Genomic DNA, 27,571 nt, shown 5'->3' with positions numbered 1-27,571 from the left:
CGAGGTGGTAGGGCTCATCTGGAATCATCCACCGTGCCCCGAACCGTCTCGGTTGGATGATTGGTTTCTCGGGGCGGGCCAGGCTGGTTCTCAGCCCGCTGCTCCAGTACCTTTCTTCCCTGAAGTGCATGAGGAGCTTACTAGGTCGTGGACAGCACCTTTCTCTGCCAGAAACCGCCTAAGTAGTTCTTCCCCCCTCACTACCCTTGACGGAGGAGCCGTGAAGGGATACGAGGCTATCCCTCCAGTGGAGCGATCTGTCGCGATGCAGCTGTGTCCGGCGACCGCTACCTCATAGAAGAGGGATCCTCGTCTCCCCTCTAAGGCCTTTTCTCGTCCGTCCGTCCGTCCTTACGGGCAAGGCTTACAAAGCCTGTGGGCAAGCCGCCTCCTCTCTGCATGTCATGGTGCTGCTTCAGGTCCACCAGGCTCAAGCACTCATGAACATGCACGAGGGTAGCCCAGACCGTGAGCTCATGGGTGAGCTCCGCACTGCAACCTACCTCGCCCTCTGGGGCACGAAGGTTGCAGCTCGCGTGATCGGTCTGGCGATGGCCACCTTAGTGGTCCAGGAGCGCCATCTCTGGCTCAACCTGGCAGACATGAGGGATGCGGACAAGGTTAGATTCCTGGACTCCCCCATATCACAGGTTGGGCTATTCGGCGATGCAGTGGAGAACTTCGCCCAACAGTTCTCTGCTGCCCAGAAGCAGACGGAGGCCATCCGGCACATCCTGCCCCCGCGGCCTGCTGCTGCCTCCACCCGTCCGCCTGGGGCAGATCCTCCGCCTGCTCGTCGCCGAGGGCATCCGTCTGCCGCCGCCTCTGCTCCCGCTGGGCCACCGCAGCAGCCTCCACCCAGGCCTCCGCCCATGTTCAACGCTATTCGTAACACTTCGGTGTTCAGCGAATGTGCGTCTGTCATGTGCGCAGTCATCGCACTCCTACTGGCGAAGGATGTGATTGAGCCGGTCCCTCCAGCCGATATGAAGACCGGCTTCTACAGCCCGTACTTCATTGTACGATCCCATATGTGTATTCTTCCACGGTACGGCTCCCTGCGGCGAGCCCGTGTCTTCCCTTGGCAGAGCCTGCTCTGCCGTCACTGACCGGTTGGGTCTCCCCCTGTTATAGGCACGAGCCACCTCAGCGACATTCCATATGTTGTATTGCCTGGTAAATCGCCCAGTCCATATGTGCTATTCCCCACATGTTACCTCCCTACTGGCAGGATGTGGCTTCCGCAACTTATTCCTTCCAACGAAAGGTTAACGCTTTCCCAGTGGTCTTGTGGAACAGCAGTGACTTCCTATCTCCGCCTCAATAATGCGGGAGGTTCAGGAGGCTTTTGTCTACACTCTCAGAAAAAAAGGTACAAAAGCTGTCACTGGGACAGTACCCTTCAAAAGGGTTCTAATATGTACTATTTAGGTACTAATATGTACACGTTTGGTACCAATATGTATCTTTGAGGGACTTAAATGCACTCTTTAGGTACAAAGGTGTACCTTTTGAAAAGGTACCGCCACAGTGACAGCTTTTGTACCTTTTTTTCTGAGAGTGTAGACACTGGAAGGTGGCAGCACTAGTGCCGTGTTAATAGGGATCCCAATCAGTCCACACGTCGACTAGCGACTGAAAGGGAACGTCTCGGTTACGTATGTAACCCTCGTTCCCTGATTGTTTTAGAAATCAAAGCCTCAAACACACAGCAAGAGGATATAAATCTGTTTTACTACATCATATATATACCAGTAATTTACAGATGTTTAAGAAGCTGAAATTAACTGTTACAAATTCATTCAAGTTGCTGACAACAGAAACTAGCTCAGTTGAAGTGCTTTCATTATTTCACCCCAAACAGCCACACAATTATGACACAATGTGAAACCATGCATGTCAAAATCGATATAAATGGTATGTGTCATGTTTATGCACTGATTAGGCCTTAGTGTTTCTAAAATTCAGTACTTTATATGTACAAAATGATTCATATTTTTTTACGACCATGGCCTGCAGATTGACAGTTCTCCAGCTGACAGTGTTGAAGATTTTGCAGTATGTCAAGGTCACCGTAAATAAATGTATTTAATTGAATATTTGCAGTGATAAATCCAAATTCTTTCTTTATGCACATACATGGAATGGACAGTGCTGAAGTAAAAAGCGACAACGTTAAAGAGTATCATGCATTTGCAGGCAAAGAATGAAAACAAATATCTCGTATCACTCCATTTTTGAAGTAAATTAAAGCGTGCAAATGTTTAGTCCAACCCAAATGAAGGGTATGTGGTGGAAATGTGGCAATTTGGCAGTTATTAAGCCTCTCATCAAGAAACCACAACTAGATCATTATAGATCATAACATGCTTTTAGATCGCCTACAAAATTATACTCAGGGACATGCATTAAGGTAGTTTAGATGTGCCTATCAGACAGTTACCATTTTGTCTATTTAAACGTGGAAAAGATAATGTCAGTAAATTATGGAGTGCCGCAAGGATCTGTGTTAGGCCCTCTGCTATTTTTAATGCTGCCACTTGGTAATATTAAAAGAAAACATTAATTTAGTTTCCACTGTTATGCGAAGAGACTCTAAATGATCTAAGTCTCAAGAGTGTGGTAAAGATATAAAAAACTGAACGACCAGTCATTTTCTTCTATTAAATTCGGACAAGACTGAGGTATTACTTATTGGACCAAAAACTTGTACACAGAATCTCTTACTGTGCGTTCACACCGGACGCGAAAATGCGTCAAAATTCGCGCCTGCCGCGTCTAGTTATACGCTTGACCACTTTGTGTGCATTCGCGTGTCAAGAGCGAAATTGACGCGCGTAAAATCAAAAGTTTGAATCGAAATTTACGCGCGTCAGAGGCGAAAGTTTCGAAACCTGTTGGCGGCCATCTTTTTTTAGATGTTTATCGAGCATTAGCATTAGCATTAATCGAGAGAGTCACCGCTCGTATATGCTCTGGAGAGCAGAAACAGCAGCGTAGTGGACATCGTCGCTGTTCTCGGGTCCACCAAACCCTCCGGAGGGTTTCAGGGGTTTCACAATTTGCTCCAGGAGGTAGGTTTGGTGGACCTAACGGTGAGGACGCTGACGAGGAAAGCGTAGGCCGTATAAGCCTCGGCCTCGAGTGGTGGTCGCTGCCTGACGAGCCCGCGCTGTACAGCCCGGCGCGAGGTTCACCCTCGCCCGCACCTAATCTGTGATTTATTTTTGTTTTGATAATAAATGGAGCTGCAGCCTTCAAAAATGAAACCTGTCCTGTGATTTTTTTTTTTTTTTATACACTAAATTGTGTTTGTTGTCTTTACATTAGATTAATAATGTTTCATATAATCTAGAATAGATATGGAATAAATAGCATTCAATACAAAATGAGTATCTCTCATATATTGAAATCGAGTTTTATGTTTTTATTTGCTTTATTGTGCATTTTTAGTCATATTACAAAATAATTTATTGAGGCCAAACATAAAATAACATTATAAACTGTCACTTCACCACGTGACAGCAGCATGCAAGCAGGCTCCTGATTGGTTAACGCGGCGCGAATTGACGCAGAAGTTCAGATTTTTCAACTCGGGCGGCAGACGCGAATTCGCGTCAAACGCGTGAATGCACAAATAGCACTAATAAAATCATTCGCGCATAACGCGCTTAACGCGCCAGACGCTCAATTCGCGTCATTCGCGCGAACTTGACGCGCGAATGAGGCGAATTCGCGTCTACCGCGCCGCGCTAAACGCCTCATTCGCGCCGCAGGAATTTTTTACGCGCGTAACGCGTCTTTGCATTGACTTAACATTGAAATGACTCGCGCCTGACGCGCTAAACGCGTCCGGTGTGAACGCACCATAAGAATACAATTTGCATTTAGAAGGATGCACTATTACTTCATTCTCTACAGTTAAAGACCTGGGTGTTATATATGACAGAAACTTGTTTTTCCAAAAGATCATACTTCATATTTAAAAAAAAAAGCCTTCTTCCTCCACCTCAGAAACATCGCTAAGCTACGGAACATGCTATCTGTTTCTGATGCAGTTCACTGAAATCTCAATGATAGATTTCTGCATTTATCAATCATCAGCGCAATTTAGTGCGCTTTTATATAGCCTATTATATATTCATTAACAATGTTGCTGAGCATCCCAGGAATAAATTATTAAATTTTTTTATAAATTAAAAAACAGCCTATATAAGACTTTCTTTATGGGACAACAATAGGAGCACTGACAATATCTCAATATTTAAGAGAGTGAAAAGAGATCAGGTATAATATAACGTGCTTCAGATTTCATCATTAAAATAATTTCAAATCTATATTATTATTTTTCTACTGCTGGACATCTACAGTCTGATATCGTCTTAAAGATTACAGAATCACCAACACAGTCAGCCCTTTTGCCCAGTTTATTATGTAATGTTCATGTAATAAAAATTACATAAATTAAAATTCCAAATATGACTGTGATACATATGGAAAAATGGAAGTATTAATAAAGTGGGAATTGAAACCTAAAGTGTTTTGATTCAGTGGGGAATCAACCAACTATACTGTGACCTCAAAAAGTATTTGAACACGTGAGCCGCAATCAATGTCTTTGCGTTGGATAACAAAATGGCTAAACTTTATTTCCGTGTCCTTGTTAGTACTGAGTAATATTAAGTATAACTACATGTACTCACTATAGGATTAGGGTTTGCATTTTATTTTACAGTATGTGCACTTATGTGTACTTACCTAAGAAAGTAGGTGGCAATACAAGGTAACTACATGGGTTAAGGTTAGGTTTAAGGATAAGTTCAGGGTTATTACCTAGTTATTAACCAGTTATTACAATTACTATAATAAGTACATAGTATGTCCATGCGGAACACGACTGTAAAATAAAGTTCTACCAGGTTTGGTTTAGGGTTACTTGCATGTAATTATGCATAATTTATAGTTATTACTATAGTAACTACATGTAACGTGTAACAAGGACACTAAAATAAAGTTACCCAAAATATCAAATGTCTATCGAACAATATAAGTGGAACAAGTTCATAGAGGTAATGTGATGAACTGAGGTCAGTTCTGAGAAAGAGTTTAGAATCAGTTGTTTGCAGATGACACTTGATATTTTGTATCCAATGACATTCATACATGTTTAAGTACAACCCAAAGTGTCCAAATACGTTTTGGGGTGAACCACTGCATGAATGTTTATGCCAAGAGGTATATTGGAAGTACAACTATAATATTACATCTTTAGTCAAATGATAAATGACTGGAAATGACCCTAGTTTAGCAGTAGCAAGAGTTTTGAAATGATCTCTCAGTTCTGTCAGTACCAAACAACCTGATTGATAGGCCTGATGATAATTCACCGTATCCCATCAGACAGATGGGAACTAATCCCAGGATAAAGGGTGCAGCTTCTGTTGCAGGGACAGAAATACATTAACAGGTACAACCTGACGTTCTGATTTGGTATTTAATGCAAAGTTTATCTGCATGCATACAGGAACATTGTGACTCCCATAACCCGATTCCACCAGCTTCATGACAGTGAACACAGCCTACTTTAGACTGCACATAGTGTAAGAGACATCAACAGGTATAACAGGAAGTAACATTTTACAGCACGAACAGGTATAGACGCACATAAATACACGGTTACATTGAGATCTGACATAGAAACACGGAAATGTCATATACCTTAGTATATACACTTTCTGACATGTACTATGAAGAGTTAAATAGATATCAACATATTTTTACAGGTAACAGATGCATGACTACAAGATGATAATTTTTTCATTAATTATTGCAGTCTAACAATATGGCTTTGACTAGTGAAAAACCTTTCAGCACTACAAAAAAATAAAAAGTCAGTCTCATTCTTTCCTTATAATAATAAAAAAAAGTACCTCTTTACTGCTAAAATTAAAGTCTACTTGAGAGTAGCATGTGTTATGTCATTCTGTTCTTACTAAGATTTAATTTTTGACAAACTTTACAATCTTAAAAGCATTTTGATCACAGAACAACGAAGCCTAATTGGTACGGATACATTCCTGTAGTTATATCATTTGCTAACAGAGTTTAAAAAGGGACACATTTTCAACCTGACTAATTGGAAAACAACTTTGAGTAATCTACAAAATGAAAACTTATCTATAGGTTTATATTTCCCATCATGCAATAGAATAGCCATTTGAGCATTAGTTTACAAAATGAGTTTGCCTCTAAAACCCAGTTTTCATTAACAGTTATGTAAACATTTAACACCCCCCCCCCCCCCCCCCTCCCCCGAAAAAAAGAAGTGTCCAACATGTTTATCAAATGGCAGTGTTCACTCAAAGCTTAAAAACATGAAGACATTGATAATTGAAATAAAAAGCCTTAGTTCATCATATTTACAACCCCACTTCCGATTTTGCCAGCAGTAAGATTTTGGGCAGAATATGAGCTAGCATTTTTATAAATCATGTTGATATAGTTTCACAGCAGGATCTCAAAATGACCACGTCATATTTCGTTGTGATAGATCATTTAACTGTTTCTTGTACTGTGCCATTCACATCTTTACTAAGGTGTATAACTCTCTCTTTGGTATTTTTTTATTTTACTGTTGTGATTGAAGCTCATGTATTCTCAGTATTAAGTTAGTGTATTTTTATCAATAAATTATTATTTTCAACAACGCCATGCTTCCATGTTCTGCAACAGTACTAAATGTATTATCCTACAGTACATGTAGGCTTGTTTTTTAACGTTAACAATTACCTACTTTTTTACTGAAAGCACATTAAAAGTCATGTCAGACCTTTACGTAACTTTCAGCTAAGGCAGGTATTTTCATATTGCAGAACATCCCACATATATATATATTTTTTTTTTATAAAATGTTAATGCCAATTGATTATGTTTGAACTGTTTGTATGAGACCATTTAATTCCTGATTGTCGTATGTGATTTGGCAGTGATGAATGTGCTGTAAAACAGTGACTGACCTCTGAATACATACTGCATTTCATGCTCTGTATGTTTTTCAGAACTTCAATCGTCCTGGATAACTCTTCACTGTAAAGATTTGGTCCAGTTTGTAAAAAAAGATAAACTGTGGTTTTGTCACAGTTCTAGGAAATACTGAGCTTTTTCCTGATCTTGTGCTGGCAAGGCTAATGTGAATATCAGTTGTGGTCAAATCTTACACTACACTTTTAAAAATAAAGGTTTGTTCTTAGTGTGAAGAACATTTTATAATCTAAAGAACCTTTTTCCAGTATAAAGAACCTTTTGTGCATTAAAAAGGTTACATGGATGTTAAAGGGTCTTCACGTTACCATCGATGCCAATTAAGAACCTTTATTTTTTTAACAAAAATAAAATGAATATCAATACATCACAGACAAATGAGAACTGCCAGGCTGCATTCAGGTGGTCTAACATGGCACAACTAGTTTATCAGCGTCTCCCATTTTCACAAATACGTATCGATGGCAAACGCAATTCATCTTATAGTAAGATTTTGACCTCATGCACACTACTAAAAGCGTTACGGCTGCATTCTGCACTTCACTGACTTTTTTTTTTTCTGTGAAAGAAGGAACAGTTATACCAAGCTACTGCTTTAAAATGCTCTGACCCCACTGTGTTTGAAATAGATAGATAAATATCCAAGTAACCATCATATTCCCAGTGCCCGAGCTCAGTACCAAGATCCTGGAATGTGCCGTTACTGTGGGGCTGATCGTTGAGTACCTAAGGCAGATAACTTTCTAAGTATCAGAAACCCTGGTGATCAGTAAACAAATAGATATATATATCTATAGAAAGTGTAAACAGTTTGAACCTGAATGGCAGTGAAAAGACCAAACGTTGTTGGGTATATGATTTGTGTTTCTATCCGTAGAAAGGAACAAATAAAATTCCGTCAAGGCAGTGAAAAGCCTTTCACCTGTTTGGCAAAAATCCCCCCTCTCCCATTTTCTTCCAGAAACAGCTTTGTGTCTGTTACTTTTTAAACATGTCCTGCAGAGGTCCCGGCAGGAATTTGAGAACGGTGTCTAGAATGCTCTCCTCATCCTCGTCATCATCTGCCCCGCAGCCGGCTGGGATGGCCTTTTTGGGGCGGGTCAAGGAGCCCTCGCACGCTTGTTCCATAGCCGCTTTCTCCTCTGCTTCCTTCTCTTCTTTCTTCTTTAGTCCATACTATATAAACACATATACAATATAATCAAGATAATTAGACAATAGGAGAAGAGGGCTTGTTAGAATATTGAAATGATGCCATTTCTCATTGTACTGTAGGTCTACTGTATAGCCTATATCTCATTTATGGGAAATAAAGAAAAATACCATGAACTGCATAGATCCAACTATATGCACAAATATTAACATGTTTTATGGCAGTTGTATGCTATATACTACACTATAGCCTATACTGTATGATATAATATACTATATGCAATATTCTTCTATACTATACTATAGTCTTCAGAGTCAACATGATCCTTTAGGATCATTCAACGATTTTTAACGACATCATCTTAATTGCCATATTTTTGATTAATTTAGGCCAATTAGACATTGCTGTGTTTTAAGATCAAAACTCCATACACAAATGTTATTTTGTATTTTAAATTCATGATATATTTTTATACATAATGTGCAATAGTGTATTCTAAAAGTCAAACATCAAAACATTTATCTTGCAGGATTTAATTGTCGTATTTATATGCATGTAGCAGACGCTTGTATCTGAATCGACCTGCAAAAGAGGATCAGGCAGTTCGCCAAACAGCCAACAATATTTATTATCTTGGCCTTGAAATCGCCCAGTTCTGATACATTTCTAAAGTCTCTTAGGCTCGAATTGGATCAGGCCATGTCCAGATGTTCTCATGCTGCTTCATGGCTAAATTCATGATCTTGTAATGACCTCATACTCTCGGCTCTATTTTCCTTCCTTAAGAAGGAGCTGTTAAATTAGCTGACATTAAGACCTCCTGCAAATGTGACATTTCATTAAAGGGTAATAGAGATTCTTATTTGATGCATTATACCCCCACACACATTAATCACGAAGTCCCGTCATCATGGTATAACGGCTTCATTTTGCTTTCGTTTGAAATTGATTAGCAATTAGCAAATGATCCCATGCTTACCAATTCTTCTAATTTTCCCGGTCTCAGTCTAAACAGTTGTCACGAGAAGCTAAAGTGGATGGGAAATGTGAAACGAGTACCTTATCTCGAATGGCCTGTCTGACTTTTTCTCTCTCTGCCTCCATACGAGCATGTTTGGCTTTTCGTTCATCCTCTTGTTGTCTCAGCGCCTCCTGCCTTTCTTCCTCCTTCTTCTGGGCATCAGGGTCCTTCTCCTCCTCTCCACCTAACATCTTCCCCATGTCTTTGGTGGCCCCTGTGCCAAAAAGAAATATTATTACTATTATAGAAGTCACCTATAAGTTCAATGGCTGAAACTGATATATAGAGCCTTCCCAGAAGAGAGTAAGCTGTTATTTACTTACACTATTATTCAAAAGTTTGGGGTCAGTTAGATATTTAAAAAAAAAAAGAAGCTTTTATTCAGCAAGGATACATTAAATATATCCAAAATGACACTAAGGACATTTACAATGTTACAAATGATTTCTATTTCAAATAAATGCTGTTCTTTTGAACTTTCTATTCTTTAGAGAATCCTGAAAAACATGTATCATGGTTTCCACAAACATATTAAGCAGCACAACTAATTTCAACATTGATAATAAGAAGAAATGTGTCTTGAGCAAATCAGCATATTAGAATGATTTCTGAAGGATCGCGTGACACTGAAGACTGGAGTAATGATGCTAATAATTCATCTTTGCCATCACAGGAATAAATAACATTTCAAATTCATCAAATAGAAAACAGTTTTAAAAATATTTCACAATATTACTGTTTTTACTGTATTTTTGATCAGTTAAATGCAGCCTCGGAGAGCATAAGAGACTTCAAAAACACAAATTCCACTGCAAAATCTGCTAATATGATGATATACTGGAGCCAAAATGATGAAGGCAAACAGACACACCAGAATGATGCATGTGCCACTCCTCTCGCTGCCATCTGTTTAAATGGTGCAACTCTACCTATCACGCTGTGTATTTTACATGTTTCGGTTTCAGCAAACAACAGCCACAGGTTATTATGGGTAATGCAGCAATAAATGCTTCTAAGCAATGGCCATGTTTGCATTTGCCTAGATGTCCACTTCAACTATGTTTTTTAATATACAAAGCATTGAAAATTAGTACAGACGGTCTCAGAAACATGCTGAAAGATTTGGTTGCAAATGCTGTCCTATTGCTTTAAGTCATTAATCATTTGCATAATGGATTTGCGTAATGTGTCTCTACAAGCAACTGTACACTCATTTATTATTAAAGGCAGTCATTTATTATGCATGAGTGTGTATTTGAAATCCAGCGTCAAGGTCTACGCATTACCTTCACATGTGTTTAATTGCTTCCGTATGACACTCAGGGCACTGAAAGGGAAGGGAGTGAGAGTGTACTCTTTAAGTGGCCTTTAACTGTCTGTGTGTGTATGTTTAGGACATCTTGAGCTGACATAACAGTCCTTGCATTGTGTCATGCTGCAGGTTGCCCATGGTCCACAATGACCGTATGAATTCACTCACTTTCGATACCCAACACTTAACCTGCACCAATCCCAAACTTCCTGACCGATAAACCTTCCTGACCAATGAGGTTCATTCTCGAGTTACGCAGCACGCTTGAGCTTCAGCTAGAACCAATGAGGTTCGTTCTTCTCGTGTTACGCAGCACGTTTTGAGCTTCTTCAAGAACCAATGAGGTTCATTCTCGTGTTACGCAGCACGTTTGAGCTTCTTCAAGAACCATTGAGGTTCATTCTCGTGTTACGCAGCACGTTTGAGCTTCTTCAAGAACCATTGAGGTTCATTCTCGTGTTACGCAGCACGTTTGAGCTTCTTCAAGAACCATTGAGGTTCATTCTCGTGTTACGCAGCACGTTTGAGCTTCCGCAAGAACCAATGAGGTTTGTTCTTCTCGTGTTACGCAGCACGTTTGAGCTTCTTCAAGAACCAATGAGGTTCATTCTTGAGTTACGCAGCATGTTTGAGCTTCTTCAAGAACCATTGAGGTTCATTCTCATGTTACGCAGCCTGTTCGAGCTTCTTCAAGAACCAATGAGGTTCGTTCTTCTCGTGTTACGCAGCACGTTTGAGCTTCTTCAAGAACCATTGAGGTTCATTCTCGTGTTACGCAGCACGTTTGAGCTTCCGCAAGAACCAATAAGGTTTGTTCTTCTCGTGTTACGCAGCACGTTTGAGCTTCTTCAAGAACCAATGAGGTTCATTCTCGTGTTACGCAGCACGTTTGAGCTTCTTCAAGAACCAATGAGGTTCATTCTCGTGTTACGCAGCACGTTTGAGCTTCTGCAAGAACCAATAAGGTTTGTTCTTCTCGTGTTACGCAGCACGTTTGAGCTTCTTCAAGAACCATTGAGGTTCATTCTCGTGTTACGCAGCCTGTTTGAGCTTCTTCAAGAACCAATGAGGTTCATTCTCAAGTTACGCAGCACGTTTGAGCTTCTTCAAGAACCAATGAGGTTCATTCTTCTCATGATACGCAGCACGTTTGAGCTTCTTCAAGAACAAATAACCTTTTTCTCACGTGTCAAGCAGGTTCGGTTGAGCTTTTGTTTATGTTCGCAGATTAATGTTTATATGTGAATAAAAGCCTAAATGAAATCTGTTTATCATATATAGCGATCGAGTTTCTTCAGACATTTTTTACTAAACCTCTCAATTCATATGGATTAGTTTTACGATCTCTTTCTGAACTTTTTGAAGCGTCCAAGTGCTAGAAGCGTTGCTTTTTAGTCGAGTATAATCTGCGATCTCTGAGTTTGTTCGTTGGCTTTCATGGCTGCTATACGCTGTGTTTACCGCCAAATGGCAACCCAGGGTTTTCGAAATACTATATAGATTACATACAGCACCTTTAACTTAGCGCCACATTTTTTAAATTCAGTGTCACTCACGAGAGGCTGCAAAAGACATGAGAAATGAGCACAACATGGACAAACATGTCTGTCTAGTGCATGTTTACATAGAAAAACAACGGAAAAATAGCGCAGTGGAATGGAAAAACGCATTCTGTATGAATGGCCTCTTAGGGTGTAATAAACAAGGTTAATGAACACTCCTCCTTTCTGCCATTGGTCGATCAAACCGATAGCCCCGCCTTAAACTCACAAAATTGGTTGAGCCAATGTTGCTGTTGTCGGGCTAGTCGGGATACTCAAACAAACAGAGTAAAGTTTTGATAATGATAAACAGCCACAGTGCTACTCTTTATGGGGAAATAAATCCACAGATGTCTTAATTATAATTGTCTCTGAATATTAAACTGGGATATGACAAAGTATTTAAAAAAATGACATGCTACACAGCATTAAGATTGAAACATTCTTCAGATTTTCATGTCACATGAATTGTTCTGCAAACACAAAGCAATTGCCGCTCCTGAGAGCTTAAAGCAAGATGTAGGCCACTGAATGTAGTTCTGTTGTCAAGTTTAAAGACACACAGAGGGTGGTTAACATAACAAAAGAACTGCTTCCCTCTATCAGATTCTTCATGGCTTTACATCAAAGCGCTTGGCAGGAACAGCAGTGATGGTTATGGATGGAAGAGCAAATCTGGGCTCTGGATAACAACGGCGCAGCGGCCGGAACTGTATTCCAGTATCTCTGGAAAAAGGCTAATTCTTAATGATATGTGAATTATCGGAGCTTAGGAAATTAGCATATTAATTACGCTCTTTTATAACGGTAAAGTAGTAGTAGTAAAATAGGTCACTTGTATTTTAGAAGCACTGCTAGCCTTTAATAAAGCCTCAAAAACAAATATCTTGCATAAAATATAAGGAGAAGAGATTCTGAGAAGGTTGGTGAGTCTATCTGGAAATATATTTTGTGTGATTATGCCCTCTTATAATATCACATGAAGGCTACAGCCCTATCCATTAATAAGCATCGCTGTCCTGAAGCACATTTTTTATGACATTTCATGCCTTTTTCTGTTTTCCATCTTTCTTTAATAAAAGTCTTTCACACCAACAGACAACAAACATAAACTGTTTTTTTACAGTCTGCTGAACGCAGAGGGCAGCGTAAAGTGACTTCTCTGTGGGATCTTGAAGAAATTCTATATGCTTCTGAATAATTTGCAAGGGTTGAGAAAAACTAGCGAGGGAAAGTCTGTTTAATAATGGATGATTTTCATGAGTAAATCATGCTTCATTACCTCAGAGCTATGGAGCAGAATTTAAACTATGTCATTTTATAAGGTCTATGCTGCTATCACAGTAAAAATCACTACATTTGGTAAAGATTTTAGACTTCAGGATCAAATTCAGGGCACATTTACATATCAAAGCTTTCTTGATATATTGAAAGTGCTACACGAAACATTTCTTTCATATTTCATTTTACATTTCACAATCTGACGTCTTGGCCTCATCCATGTGGAACACCAAAGGAACTGTGTTAAATATGACGTGCAGTGAAAAGACAATCTGTGTTTCTTAAAGACACCTCACGCAGAAGGTCATTGTGTGGTCACACAATCTGCTACATCTGGCCCACTCAAGGGAATTGAAAGGGGAGAAATACATTTCGTTTTATTGCCCATAGTCACTCAGCTGATAAAAACAAAATCATGAAATTGATTTAAGGTCTCTTTGACCTTTAGACAAAGTTATGTTCATGGTGCGAATCTATAACCTGTACACACAACAAATAAATGTCAAAAAAAAAAAAAAAAACTATAACCAGATCAATAAACAGTTTGTTTTATTACAGTTAAAAATGTATGAATTACAAAAAAGATATTGCTGACTTATTGTCTTGCATCCGATTACTAGCAACCACATTTCATTTTTTCTTCTAAATGAATCTATTATTTTAATACTAAATAATCTAATTGTTGGTTTTTATGGAATAAATCAATTGCACATTTTAATTTTAATTGCACATTAATACATTTTACAGTGAATACAAATGTATCTCTTAAAAACCATCATCAATTCCTGGTTACATGCTATGCATGTACATTTTTTCAATATATAAATATTTAATAAAAATAATAATATATTTACATAAAATCTAAATATAAAAACTGATCATAGTTATCAGAACCAAACATAGACCTACATATTATGTATAATAACAGGCATATCCTGTGCTTACAGCAGGCGATTTGAAATGCAATAATTATGAAATGTATTTTTTTATTTTTTATGTAGCAAATTAACTGGTATTATTAACAAATACTTTTTAGTATTATTAATAAAAATGTAAAAATAATCAATAAATGTTGTTGTTGTTTATTTAATTGATTATTTTAAATTTTACGGTGAAGAAAAATGTCTAATCGTCATCAATTTCTGCCATGCGTCAAATGAAAGTTAAATAATGAACCAAATAAATGCAACATGTAGAAACAATAAAATCTGATTCTTGGTCTTGACCAAACTGACATTTGGATCGAGACTAATATGCTAGTTTTATAACATGACACTTACCGCCCAATGCTTGCTTCATCACAAAATCCATGATGCACTCAGATATCTGGTCCTCTTACAGCTAAAGAAAATGTTGCATTTAGTCTTGCCGTGATCCTGATTCTGCCGCTCCACCACAGTGTGTCAAGTCTTCTGTGTCCTGATGAATCCTTCACACCTATTGGGGGAAAGAAATGGGAGGAAAACCTGATCAGAATGCAACGTCAATCAGAAACACTCAGATTACAGTATAATATTGATCACTATATTGTCAATACAACCTCATCCACCACATCTGTTAGTATTTGAGCTGAAATTTTTACAAAGCTACCATAAAGTCGCAATATCTGTGCAAATAAATGCACATTTATGTTACTCTGAGCTTCTAGACAAATCCCACACAGCAGGTGCTCAAAATAAATTCACAGTCAGTTCTGAAAACCCACGGAAGTCAAAGTAATTATTGCTTACAGGAACACACTGAACATTTCCAGCTACACTGTGACATTAAGGCTATCAGAGTTATTGCAGATTTCATCTCAAGGAGTTGTTTGAAACTTTATGAAAGGTTGCTTTTCTTCAGCAGACAAGAGATGGTTTGTCATTTGCCACATTTGAGACACTGACACCAGACCATAACATATGCACACAAAAAGAATCGTTCAGCTTTTCAAAGCAAATATGATCTGCACTAAGCCTTTGAATACTAAAAAACATCCGAGAATGTTTCCAGCACAGGAACAACGAAAACAAACCAGAACCCACGATGGTAGCCAAACCACTCTAAAGAGACAAGACACAATACTAAAGAACAGCAGTTCTTATATATACATATATATATATAAACATTAAACAAACTAGCATTATGTGTTTAACTGTTTGTAACCAGTTATGTATTTGCTTAAATAAATCTGCTTCCACTTACCAGTTTACTGACTTTTGCTATTTGTTCTTCCTGAAGTAACTGAACGATGAATAAACAAAAAAAACACTTGCTCACTGGGTCCTGATAAACCGCCCCTCTCTCTCTCTCTCTCTCTCTCTCTCTCTCTTTCTATCGCTCTGTCTGTCGCTCCAATAGCCTCATTCATACTCCCCCACACTCCGCCTCCTCATCTTTCCATCTCCCTTCAGTAAAAGGAAGTTCATTTTGTTCAATTTAAAGGACGGATTACCCCAATTACTGCATGTGTCTGTTTGCTTAATTTTTTTTAAACAATTCTTTACTTTTATAACATGTGTTTCCTGCATTATCCCAGAAGAAATATATATATATATATATATATATATATATATATATATATTTCTTTTTTTTATATATATATATTTAAACACAAAATTAATTAAAAGCAATAGTTACATGCATACATAATATAAATATAAAAAGGGATGAATGTAGAGAGCAAAACAGCATGACATGCTAAAATTCTCTGAGACGTTCTCTAAATTCATCCCATCTAAAACATCCACATGCACAATATGTATTGTTATTGCTTTTTACAAAGCTAGACCCTTGAGATTAAAATCACTTCTTTTTTTTGACAAGACAAAAAAAAAAAAAAAGAGTACATTTAAAGAAAAATGAGTGTCTACTGTATATAGACTAAGTACAAATAGCCCACCTTTTTGGCAGAGGCTATTTACACTAACCCCTCCCACCAATTTCAGGTTGGACCAGATACAATTACAAAAGAAATCTGTCTAATAACAGGAGCAGAGGTGTGGAGAGTAAAACGGGTTGCGGTAACTTTTGAAGCAATTTTGACCAAAGTATTCTTAACTCATTATTCTCCGCATATCAGATCAGAAAGTGAAATGAAATTTAAATGAAAATGAAGAAAATATTCGAAAAGTGGAAATAATGTGGTATTTAATATCAGGTAGGGGGGTAGGTAGGGTTTTATTGTCCCAATATAGTGGAATCCATTTAATGAATTTAGCAATTTACACTCAATATGTTGTTATTATTGCATACTGTTTTATACTACAATACACTGAGGTGCAAATAGTATCTGTCACTATTTGCACAAAGTTTAAATAGCATCTAACCACTATTTACTTTTAGTACAAATAGCATCTATCTACTAAATTTTACACTTAGTGCAAAGAAAACACTGCTAATTTGAATTAGTGTAAATAGCTTCTGCCCAAGAAAAATATTAAAGCTAAAAAAAATAAAAAATTACACAAATTAATAACCCTGACCCATCCTTACATGCTGATCTTCTATTCCAGAGTCAAAATGGGGCTGTGATAACACCCACCATGTCTGATTAGCATAACACAGTGTCCTTGCGTGACCTTGAGGTCGGGTTTGCGTGCTATTTACCAGTTCATTTCAACCTGACTCCTGTGAAACCACTTCTACCACATCAACACAGCAGTTTAATCACCGTATTAATGTAGCAAACTAAGTCTTGACAGTGTTTTGTACATAAATGCTTCCATTGAACTGTCTTTAGAGTGTTTTCACACGTGTAATGAATTGAGATACCGAGAAAAGATGTGGTGCAATAACCATGTGCATTGAATGATTTGCATTATCATACATTGCTTTGCATCTAATTATAAATCTTTTTCTGTCATCCCCTAAAAAACCATATTCTATCCAGCTCAAGCATAAGTCCTGGTGAATGCAAATTATCTAGCATCCGAATGTGAAGATTTGTAAGACAGCAAAAGTATATATGTCATCTGAAATCTCACAATGCACTAATGGTGGGAAGATGTCAAGGAGAAACGACATTCTGATTGATTCTGATTGTGCATCTCATCCATCTTTGAGCTTCTAAAATGATCAAATGGGATTAGAACGAAAGCCTCGAGGTTACAGTTTGCTAACTGAAAGCATAAACTGAAACTCAAAAGTGGGTTTTATTATGAAGCTCCTTTAGATCTTCTTAAAGCACGCATGATTGCACAGGATAGCTGTATAGTTTAATACTAAAAATAAAGAAGAAGAGGAGATCATATACTTTCTGAAGCTATTAGTGGATCTTACGTAAGCTCTACTTCAGTGGCAAACTACGAGATCACCGCAGGGCGTTTGATTTCCTAAACAGAGACTCACTGATGTATGGCACAAAATAACATTGCGATAATATGATAATTAATTTGAGATGCTTATTGCACTAAATGCTGGATTTTTGAAATCAAAGGTCTCAGGAAAACAACATAGCTGCTTAAAGCATGGATGGAGCTGGCTAAGACTTTGCCCAATCAGGCATGAAATTATTACTCTTCCTATTAAAGACTTTACACAATTATGCAACACAATAATGCATGAATAGAAACATGGTCTTTGCACATGTACAGGAAACCTCTCTGAGGAAGTCATTGCTTTAGCTTTGCTAAGAATAATAGATGCTTTTTATGGGTTTTGGGACCTATTAAATTTCTTTGCCACAAAAACCAGCAATAATATGCCTATAAAAAAAGCAATTATAAGAGACTCTCACATGCCTGGTTGAGAAAACACTTCAGCCAGATCACAGCAGATCTGTACGTGAGAGATTTTTCCCCATTTTTTGGTCTGAACACACATTCACAAATCAATTGATTTGCTTGGGCAAATGAACAACTTGTTAAATAAAGTAAATAATTGTGAATGTATCAGGTACATTGTAACTGGTAGATTTCCCAAGTCACTTTCTCTGTGGCAGTGGAATAATGACTTCAGTGAAGATTAGTTCTCCATGATTCTATCCCCATCCTCTCTTATTTTCTTACAGATCCTTTCAAGGAAAGGCATTTAGGAGTGATACACATGGTCCCTGATTGCATCCATTAAGCCTATTGGAAGCTACCTTCAGCCACAGCTTAATGACTCAGGTAAAAGACGCCTGGGGCCAGTTCAAATCAATAGATGTGGACAAGGAAAGATTCATGACTTTCCCGACAACCCTAGAGCTTTCAGCTTGAAGGGAGGAGTGAGTGCAGATACACAACTTTAAAACACATTAAAACTCTAAAACCTTGCTGGCAGACAGTTTCTTATCCACAGATGCCTTGAAAGCATAAGGGAGAGAACCTTGAGGAAATATCAGCATGGTCATCATCTTTTCTTGTTTCTTGATGAACTCTGCCATATGAATACACCACACAGATTTGTTCATTCCAGACAGACTGTCAGTCTGTGCATTAAAGTCCCTATGAAATGGAAGTTGCGATAGTCTTTTCTTCCATATGACATATAACTGAGTGAAACGGCAGGACTCGATTTTGTCTATCAGGAAATGATCGGATGGTTGTGGTTCTCTATTGCTGTGATTTCATGTGATTGACAGGTTGTCCCGCCCTGATGCCTGTAAAGACATAATCAGAGAAGAGATGTCCCTGCAAGAGGGAGGGGAATTTATTTTGATTAAAGTTTGTGAGGGCACATTATTTAAAAAAATATTATGTACAGGGATAAATCATAGTCTGCATAATTTTATCATCTCTGCTGATGTCTGTGCACAGTCCGTGAAACACAGACTTAAACACGGACAACATAAACGAAAGGTCCGCTTCTATAGTGCACACTTTAGAGCTCACAGTCTTTGAAACGCGTACATACTCAACTATGCATGACACAGAGCTGGTGAATTATTATAGCTCCCTGGAACTTCCAAATATGGAGAGAAGGAACCTGGAGAGAGGCAATCCACCGATGTCTGCAGTGTGTCTACCCTCAGCTGATGCCAGCGTTAATGGCCACTGCAGAACCAGAGCACTTGCCCACCGCAGGAGAGGAGCCCAAGCCCACCGCAGAGCTGGAGACCGTGCTGATGCCCGCCAAGGACCCTGAGCCAATGTCAATGCCTATAATGGAGCCCGAGCGTGAGGCCACGTCTGTCCCAGAGCCGAAAGTAGCCGCCTAGTTTGACCAAGTGTGTGTGTCGACTTCTACCTACGAGCCGGTGTGAAATAGAGAAGACCTTGAAGAGGATGACAGCCTCCCTCCCCTGATTCCACCCAGTCTTAAGCCTACATCGCTGCTGGCCTTGCCAAGCTCAAAGACTGCTATGTCATAGGTTAATGCACCCACCCTGCCTCCATCTCCCGCCTCCTCTGCCCAGGCTAGTTGTTCCCTCAGCCCCGTCTTTGCTGGCGCCCTTCAGTCCCTCGGCTCCTCTACTGGCTATAACTTATTAGGATCTGCCGGGCACTTCTAGTTTGCCAGCTCAAGCCAAGATGTGTCGACTACTTTGTTCCACCTCAGACCTCCAGGCCCGTAGCTCCAACTCGGCCCATCGAGCAGTCAACTCTGCCTTGGCTCCAAACTCCCTCGGCTCCACCAGGGAACGTTGTCTCCTTGGCTCTACCATGCTTCCTCGTCCCACCGGCTTAACCTTGGCCAGATATCGCCCTGCCTGCACCACAGACTTTCGAACTTTTTTCCGTGCTTTGGTTCCACTTAGAACCTCCGACGGCCATGTTCCACTTCAGCAGCTGGTCACTGAGACTCCGCACTGCTCCCTAGAACCTCCATCGTCTCCCGATCTCTTCAGTCTCTCGGCTCCACTAGGGTGTCCAGACCTCTCGGTTACACTGCTGGTCGTTGGACTACTAACTCTGCCTTGGCTCCTCCCACCATCGATTCTGCCATGGGCCTTTGTACCACCTGTGCTCTGGGCATCCACCTTTTCCACCCTGCAATCACCTCCTCCCTGGTTCCTTCCACTGTCAGACACTCCATTGCTGTGTTCACCATCAGCTCCTCTAGGGGTACTTCCGCCGTCTGCTCCACCCTGGTTCTTCTTGCCTAGTTCTGGTTCCTCGCCAGCTCCTCGACAGCCTCCAGAGCCCCCACCCTCCCTGTCCCTCTGTCGATCTGTTACGGTGAGAGACTGTGCCTTTCTGGAGGGGGTGCATTCTGTCACCACTATGTTCAGTTTAGCTTTAGTTTCATTTTCATGGACTCTAGAGTCGTCATCACCTTTCGCACTGCTACCGACGACCCTGTACCCAAGTTCCCAAGTTGGACATGCCATAAACTTAAAACATGGAGGAGGGAAGAACATCTGCTATTCTTAATTCGTTTTTTCCACAACAGCTACATGCCTTGTCTTGTTGTTAAAGTAGTGCATATTTACATACATGAATAATCATTTGAAGCATATTGAATGTTTTATACACAGCGAAAATTCTAGAATTGTCAGCAAGCTGACTATCCAGCTGACTATTGTTTATATGGTTGTCAGTAAATGGGACGCTAAATATAATTTTGGCTTTAATAAGATTTTCCCAATATATAGGCAAGAATAAACCTGGTGTCCTTCATGATTCCATGATTCAGAACTGGGAAATAGAAAATTTCCGATAGCCCGTGAAAGCAGCATAAGACCTTTTGAGTGAGCCTTTTTAGAGACCAGTATTATTTATGCATACTGTAAAATGACAAAAAAAACAAACAAGGGAGGCTGCTTGTATTCTAACCATCCAATCAGTTTAGCACCATAAAGTAGCATAGTACTGTGTGATTATTGCCAATTTTGCAATTACACTGTAGGATCAAATTTTCCCAGTTGTTTAGGAGAGAAGTTCTACTAGTTTGCATTGCGGAGAAAATAATGGGTGAGTAGATCAGTCCCATTTATTTTGTGTCCTCTAAAATGAGGATTTTAATAAAAACCCAAAGCTGCAAGAACGCCATGTACCTGAAGGTAATAAACATGCCTGACATTTACAAATAAATGTTTTGAGGTTTACACCATTACAAATGAACAATAATTACCGTTTCAAACTATGAAACGAATTTCAAGATGAAAACTATTTCTTTTATCTTGAGTAAAGCAATAAAATGCAAATGATAAAGAAAATATATTAATTATTTGTTTAATTCTCATGCTGAAATTAAGTTATTAACATAATAGTCCCTGACATTTGCAGCCAGAGACAAGCCTGAAATGAGCAATATTTTTCGGTTGAGTTGTATGTCCATGATGCCTATGGCGAGTCGTTCACTTAGACCAGTTACATTTATTCTGTGACATTTCTGCTGAGTTTGCCAATCCCACTTTGTGCTTCAATTATTACTTGATTAAAAAAATAAAGCAAAAATGGCAAATTATCATGTAGAAGTATGAAATCATACACACAATCTGGAGCCTGGAAGTCTGCCAGCGCAAAATCTTTAAACCATATGCCATCATTTTGTTTAATTGTCATAACATAAAAAATAAAAGCACTGATTCCACAACTGTAACAACAAACCAAATGGTTTCAACCTACTAGTCTGGACAGTAAATAAGGAACTGATACGCTTTCCGCAAAAGGGGAGATGTGGGAGGGATACAGGAAGGCAGGGCATGAAGGGTAATTAGGTTAAACTCTGAGCAGCTCTGCCTGGTTTACAAAGCGATTCCGACAGAAAAGCACCATTCACAATTAGATTAAATATAGGGCATGGGGCCTGGCTACAATACTATACAGATCCATCCCAACACACAGAAGCAGGAAAGCAATCTGTTCATTCTCAGCATGTATATATTAATACATCATGCCTGGAATCATTTTGCCGGGAATCTGCATTTATTAGCACAACAAAACACAGACCAGCAGAGCGTGTGGACCATGTACTGTTCTGCAGGTCCAGTGCTATATCACGAAAACACTGCAGAATGAATGTAATTCCACAGAGCCGGATGAAAAGGCATCCTCAGAACATTCATGTTGTAATTTCTGTTTTATAGGTTTAACAAAGCAAATAAAACCATTTTCAGTGTACAACCAAAGTACAGCCTATACCCCTGGGTGGGAATCACTGTCTCGGAAGAAAAATCAGATATTTTTCGGCAATGTATGAAGAGTCAACATTGACCCACTTAAGACAGCATATTATTATTACACCCCCTGGTGCGTGAGAGCAGTTGAAGACACTTGATTTCAGGAAGGGGGTCTGCAGCGACTCCCACTGAGCTCCTGCTATGTAGTGTCAAAGCCTATCATTGCGTGCTGGGTTGGGCTCACACAAGAGGTCATGGGAACCCCCCTCTCCAACGGGGGCCAATTAGCTCTTGTTACATTAAAGTTAGCATGTCATATACACATTACTCTATTGCTGTTGACTGCGCCGCTTAACACCTGATTCACACTTTCCATTTTGCTGTATTCAAAACCAGGCCTGTGCATTGCAAACAGATGGGCCTGACTGTAAAAAAATAAACAGTTGTGCTGAACGCACACAATATTTTCGTGTGCAATCTTGCGAAAATGCCAGAATAAATTTGTATACTTCATACTGTGAAACACTGGACCACCTGTGCAAAGAGATTAGAATTTATGCATTATGAAATATGCCTGGTATTGCTTTACATGTCAGACAGATGGTTTTTCCGGATGTTCTTGGGCAGAATAATCTTCATTGGAGCCAAGAAATGTTTTTTTTTTTTTTTTTTTTTGTTAATAAAAGTCTTTCATTATTTAATTATTATATTATTCTATATTCACAATACCTCAGACTCAAGTTGACCAGTGTTGGTAATACAAAAGTAACGTAACACATTACTTTTCATAAAAAGTAACTAAGTAACACAATTAGTTACTTTTTCAGTGAGTAACGCAATATTGTAATGCATTACTTTTAAAAGTATCACACTGCTGTTGACCCATAGGTTGTCCATTTCAGCTAAATCATGCCTCTTCCTTGAGTCTGAAGTGTGTTTGGTGTTTGTATGTGTCTGCCAAGTGGCTAACCATGCAGAGGGAGTTTAGAAATCTGGGGAAGAGAGATAAGCTTTCAGTTGAAATACTTGCTGCAAGCATTTCACCCAAAGACCATTATCTTCAGACCATTTAGCCAGATTAAAGGTCTTTTAAATTATAATCAACCTCTCTAACATCTTTCCACAGCTTGACACGGTAACATACACATCTAGTTCACAAAATCGCCCAATCAGACCAGGTGCAGACCAAGCTTTATTCTTTAAGGAAGCGTTAGATTTCCCTCAGTGTTGTGTTGTGTTTATCGCATGCAGAAACTAGTCGTGCTAATTAAGGGATTATCTGAAGGAAACCAGTTTATCAATAATCACAAAAGAGACAAAAGCTTCTGGCAAACTGTCACTCCACACCTATTGGCCGTTGGGTTTTGTTTAGCAGCTGTTTTATTACAATTCCGAGAAATTTAGGGCATTTCAATGGTGACAGCAGAACCATAGCCTGCAAAAAGGAATATGATCATAAAGCCTCACAATGCAATTTGATGGAGGTTGGACACAGTTATAAATAATTCAGCACTTGATTTCTCCCCTGCAGCTAGACCTCTCCTGACGACTCTCAGTACCAAACACACAGCGGAGGCTTCAAAACCGCCACTCCACACCTGTCACAAACAACACCTCACCTTACACTCGAGCTGGTGGACAGATGTGCCCATATGACTGACTTAAACAGTCATGAATCAACTTTATGCCTGTCTGAATTTCTCCTTTATTGGTTTTAAAATACCTTCAAAACTGGCTTCAGCAGGCAGACCAATTCTCTAGGCTAACTCTATTCAGGGACGCTAGTGGCACAAAAATGAAACAAATTAGCTTAAAATAAAACTTTAAATTCTTGTTCACATTTTAAAAACCTGTTGCTTTTAATTCAGTAGGCTATAGCCAAATCTAAAGCAAACTCTTTAGCATAAAAATCAGTTAAATAGGCTATTATCCAGAAATATCACACATGAATGTGCATTAGACACAAACATTAAAAACAATCAAGGAAATGGTGCATACACCACTGTACTTTGTTTTTTGCAAAGTTGCATGGCAGTTTGAATGCTATACCGTCCAGTAAACATCAAGCAGCATAGCCAATCTAAATTGCAGCATAGCCAATCCAATTTTCAACACGTTTTTCTGAAGCAGAAATAACGTGATCTTATCTGTTCCTCTACTATACATCCATTTCATGCATCCTTTCTCTCTTTCGCTCCTTTTATCTCTTCTTTTCACTCTCACAGCACATGAATAATGGTCAAGGGTTAGGCCTAATTCCCATTCTTGCCTGGGGCCAAAAGTAAGAAATAGTAATGTGCATTTGCTACGTCCAATCAGGGCGAATTCTTTTGAAAGCCAGAGTTACGCATATAAAAATAGTCGTGATGCATGCAAAAGCCATTTGAATAGCTCATAACATAATCACTGTAACGCTGAAGTATTAGGTTTTCAGAATTTTATCTTATGAGAACTGATTATAAACTAAATTTCATCTTGATGACATGCTTACAAAATATTGCAATACTTATGTTTGGGTTCTTCTCAGCAACCCCAGATATAAACATTACATAAACAAATGAATTCATGCGCACATGATAAGATAAGCCTAAATTCCTGCCAATTTGACACAGATTTTTACTGTACAAATGAACCCCACAAAAACACTACTATACTGGTTATGGTTAAAATTCATTAAAGAAATGCACGCCTAATTTAAGTTAGTATCTGTCTTGTGGTTCAAAGAAGCATATTAAAGAATTTGAAGCTGAAAATAAGAGGTTAATCTCACAATTTCTATTATACACTTGCATCGTAGGGGTTTCACATAAAAACAGTTTGTCTCAACAGAATATGTCACTCACTAAATACGCAGTTTGTTACTTTAGCTCTGAAAAACTCATGGTAACCATAATCAAATCATAAACTCTTTCCTACATTTTTATTTAAGGACAGTTAGATGATTTAAGTGTTCATGTTTGAAGAATTACATAATGTACCAATGCAATGACAGTAAAAGTAGCCTATATATAGGAAAGGAGCTGTCCTACTGTATACCAGCTATGCTATACTGTAGCCTACTGGAGCTCAAGGCAATTGTACAGATACTGGTTTCTCATACACCCACTGTACACCAGAGAAGATCTGAAGCTCAAGGCAATTGTAATCACAGACAGGTTTCTCATACACCCACTGTACATCAGAGAAGCTCAATCTCACTGTACTAGAAAAGATCAACAGTAGAATAATGTAGGCCTATCTTATTCAGTTGTTTTCGGCCTTGCCCTCTCCACCGGTATACAATGCAATCATGCAGTCCATCAGATTCATCAATTGCTGCACCTGCGCATATTGTCGTCTCTCTCTCTCTCTCTCTCTCTCCCTGATCATGCACGTCGCGCGCGCTTCTGTCTCTACCGTTTACCTGAAAACACACAAGGCATCTCTCAAAGCACTTGACAACTCACATTTCACTTGCCCTTTTCTTACAAACATGGAGCTGAAACTGGCAGTTCACGCCTTACCCTGCGTGCCCAACCCTCTCCATCGCCGGGTGCGTTCAGCACCAGGAACATGCAGCATTCAATGGCAACATCGCGCCGAGTCTGAGCAAAAGGATGGAGAAAAGAGAGCATGCGAGGAGCGAACATTTACAAACCTCCGCGATGAGAGAGAGAGAGAGAGCGAGGTGGTCCTGACTGCTTTGAATTCAGCGTCTGATGTGATGTGTGTGTGTGTGTGTGTGTGTGTGTGTGTGTGTGCTGCTCCGTATCGTATCGTAGCTCTCTCTCTCTCTCTCTCTCTCTCTCTCTCTGCCTCCACCCTCTGCCATCAACAACTGATCCTACAGCATTATGAGGAGATTTAAAACAACTCCAGAGTCCAGAGTAGCCTACAAACAAAGGTGCGGGGTAAATATATATTTTAAAAACAATTGTACATACGTTTCAGCCGGGGTTTCAAACCTCACAATAAACACTGGTTAGATTTGGAAGTTAGTAAGAGGTAGTCATAGCAACAATACGCCGCTTCAGCACTTGCGGTCGGCAAAACCATAACACGGCCATTAATATCTTCCAGTTGTAGGTAGCATATCAAAATTAAACTTTAGTCTTTTGTTTAAAATGTGCTAATTAGAATTTAGCTCACCGCGCCAAATTACAATTTGTGTTTTTTTTTTTAATTTTTTAATTTTTTAATTATTATTTAAAAGTTAAATTGCAGCATTGTACAAATCTTAATGTAAATGCAAATGAAATTCCATTGCTTTGGTGGTTGGGAAATTGCTGAATAATGACTTAAATCTTATCTGCTGAATAACATTTTAATTTGTTGCCGCTGCCCTGTTTTTATTTTATTTATTTGTTTTAATTATGATTATTTTATATTTTATATTATATTTGTGCCTGCCTATTTTACCAAAGTGATTTATTTCCGAATTAATAAATCGATTTGTTAGTGACAACTCGGCTCCACGCCTATCAAAACGGTTTCGAAAAAAAATGCGAGGGAGTCGAAGATGGAGAAAGTTGTGAGATGGAGAAGAAAGGAAAATGTCTTCAAGAAGAAGCAGCAAAATATGACAAAATGACTGAGCAGTTCAGGGCTTCAAGTGCAGGTCAGTTTCATTAGCGAAGTATTAAACTTAGCGAAGAAGTAAACAAACTGCTAGCAAATGTTAGCAGTAGAACTTCTATCCATTACTTTCTTCAATCAAAATACTGTAGCCTGCAAAAGGACATCATTATTATCTCTATTGTAAACTTACATTAGCAGACAGATTCACATCGATTTATAGGGAGGGAGCTTGGGCAGACAACACAAAAAGTTATCATAATACATGATTCATTATTAGGATTTTTCTAAAAAGATACTGTCATGATGTAGTCATTGTAGCCTACTTATTTTTACATTTAGGCAATTTGGAAGATTAGTTTTACTATATTTGTATGAAATAAAGTTTTGTTTAGTCATTCCAAGATAAAAACAAAATCCATCAACACATATATTAATACTTTGATAAATTTAGATTCGATGCAAACATTGGAGACAGTTCTGTTTATCAGTAGGCCTCCTGAACTGGTGAAGTTACAGGTAGGCTACAAGAAACAAACAAACAAAAAAGTACACACGCATGGGAAAATAAGGTAAAATGAAGAAAAGGAAAAGTGAATCCCAGCTTGGTTTTAGACCATTATAAGCCATACAAAAAATAGTGTTGTTGTGGGTGTATGGCATGGCCTGGATATATATATATATATATCCATTATGATAA

General features: G+C 38.9%; 1 protein-coding gene across 4 annotated transcripts; it reads right to left on the bottom strand.

Moving 5' to 3' along the window:
* Window positions 1–4,412: 4,412 nt before the first annotated feature.
* On the bottom strand, window positions 4,413–27,044 carry cplx2b (complexin 2b). 4 transcript variants are annotated; one of them, XM_084430335.1, is made up of 4 exons: window positions 25,955–27,044; window positions 14,630–14,786; window positions 9,254–9,429; window positions 4,413–8,217 (listed from the first exon to the last, which is right to left on the bottom strand). In XM_084430335.1, exons 2-4 carry the CDS (start codon window positions 14,658–14,660, stop codon window positions 8,020–8,022), a joined length of 405 nt encoding a protein of 134 aa, XP_084286461.1. In that variant the 5' UTR covers window positions 14,661–14,786; window positions 25,955–27,044; the 3' UTR covers window positions 4,413–8,019. The 4 variants fall into 4 exon arrangements, with proteins under 4 accessions (XP_084286461.1, XP_084286463.1, XP_084286464.1 ...); XM_084430337.1 differs by lacking the exon at window positions 25,955–27,044 and adding an exon at window positions 25,821–25,929; XM_084430338.1 differs by lacking the exon at window positions 25,955–27,044 and adding an exon at window positions 25,639–25,659.
* Window positions 27,045–27,571: the final 527 nt, after the last annotated feature.

The sequence above is a fragment of the Rutilus rutilus genome, assembly GCF_951802725.1.
Source record: "Rutilus rutilus genome assembly, chromosome: 14".
Classification (NCBI taxonomy): domain Eukaryota; kingdom Metazoa; phylum Chordata; class Actinopteri; order Cypriniformes; family Leuciscidae; genus Rutilus; species Rutilus rutilus.
This window is presented reverse-complemented; position numbering and strand designations above follow the sequence as displayed.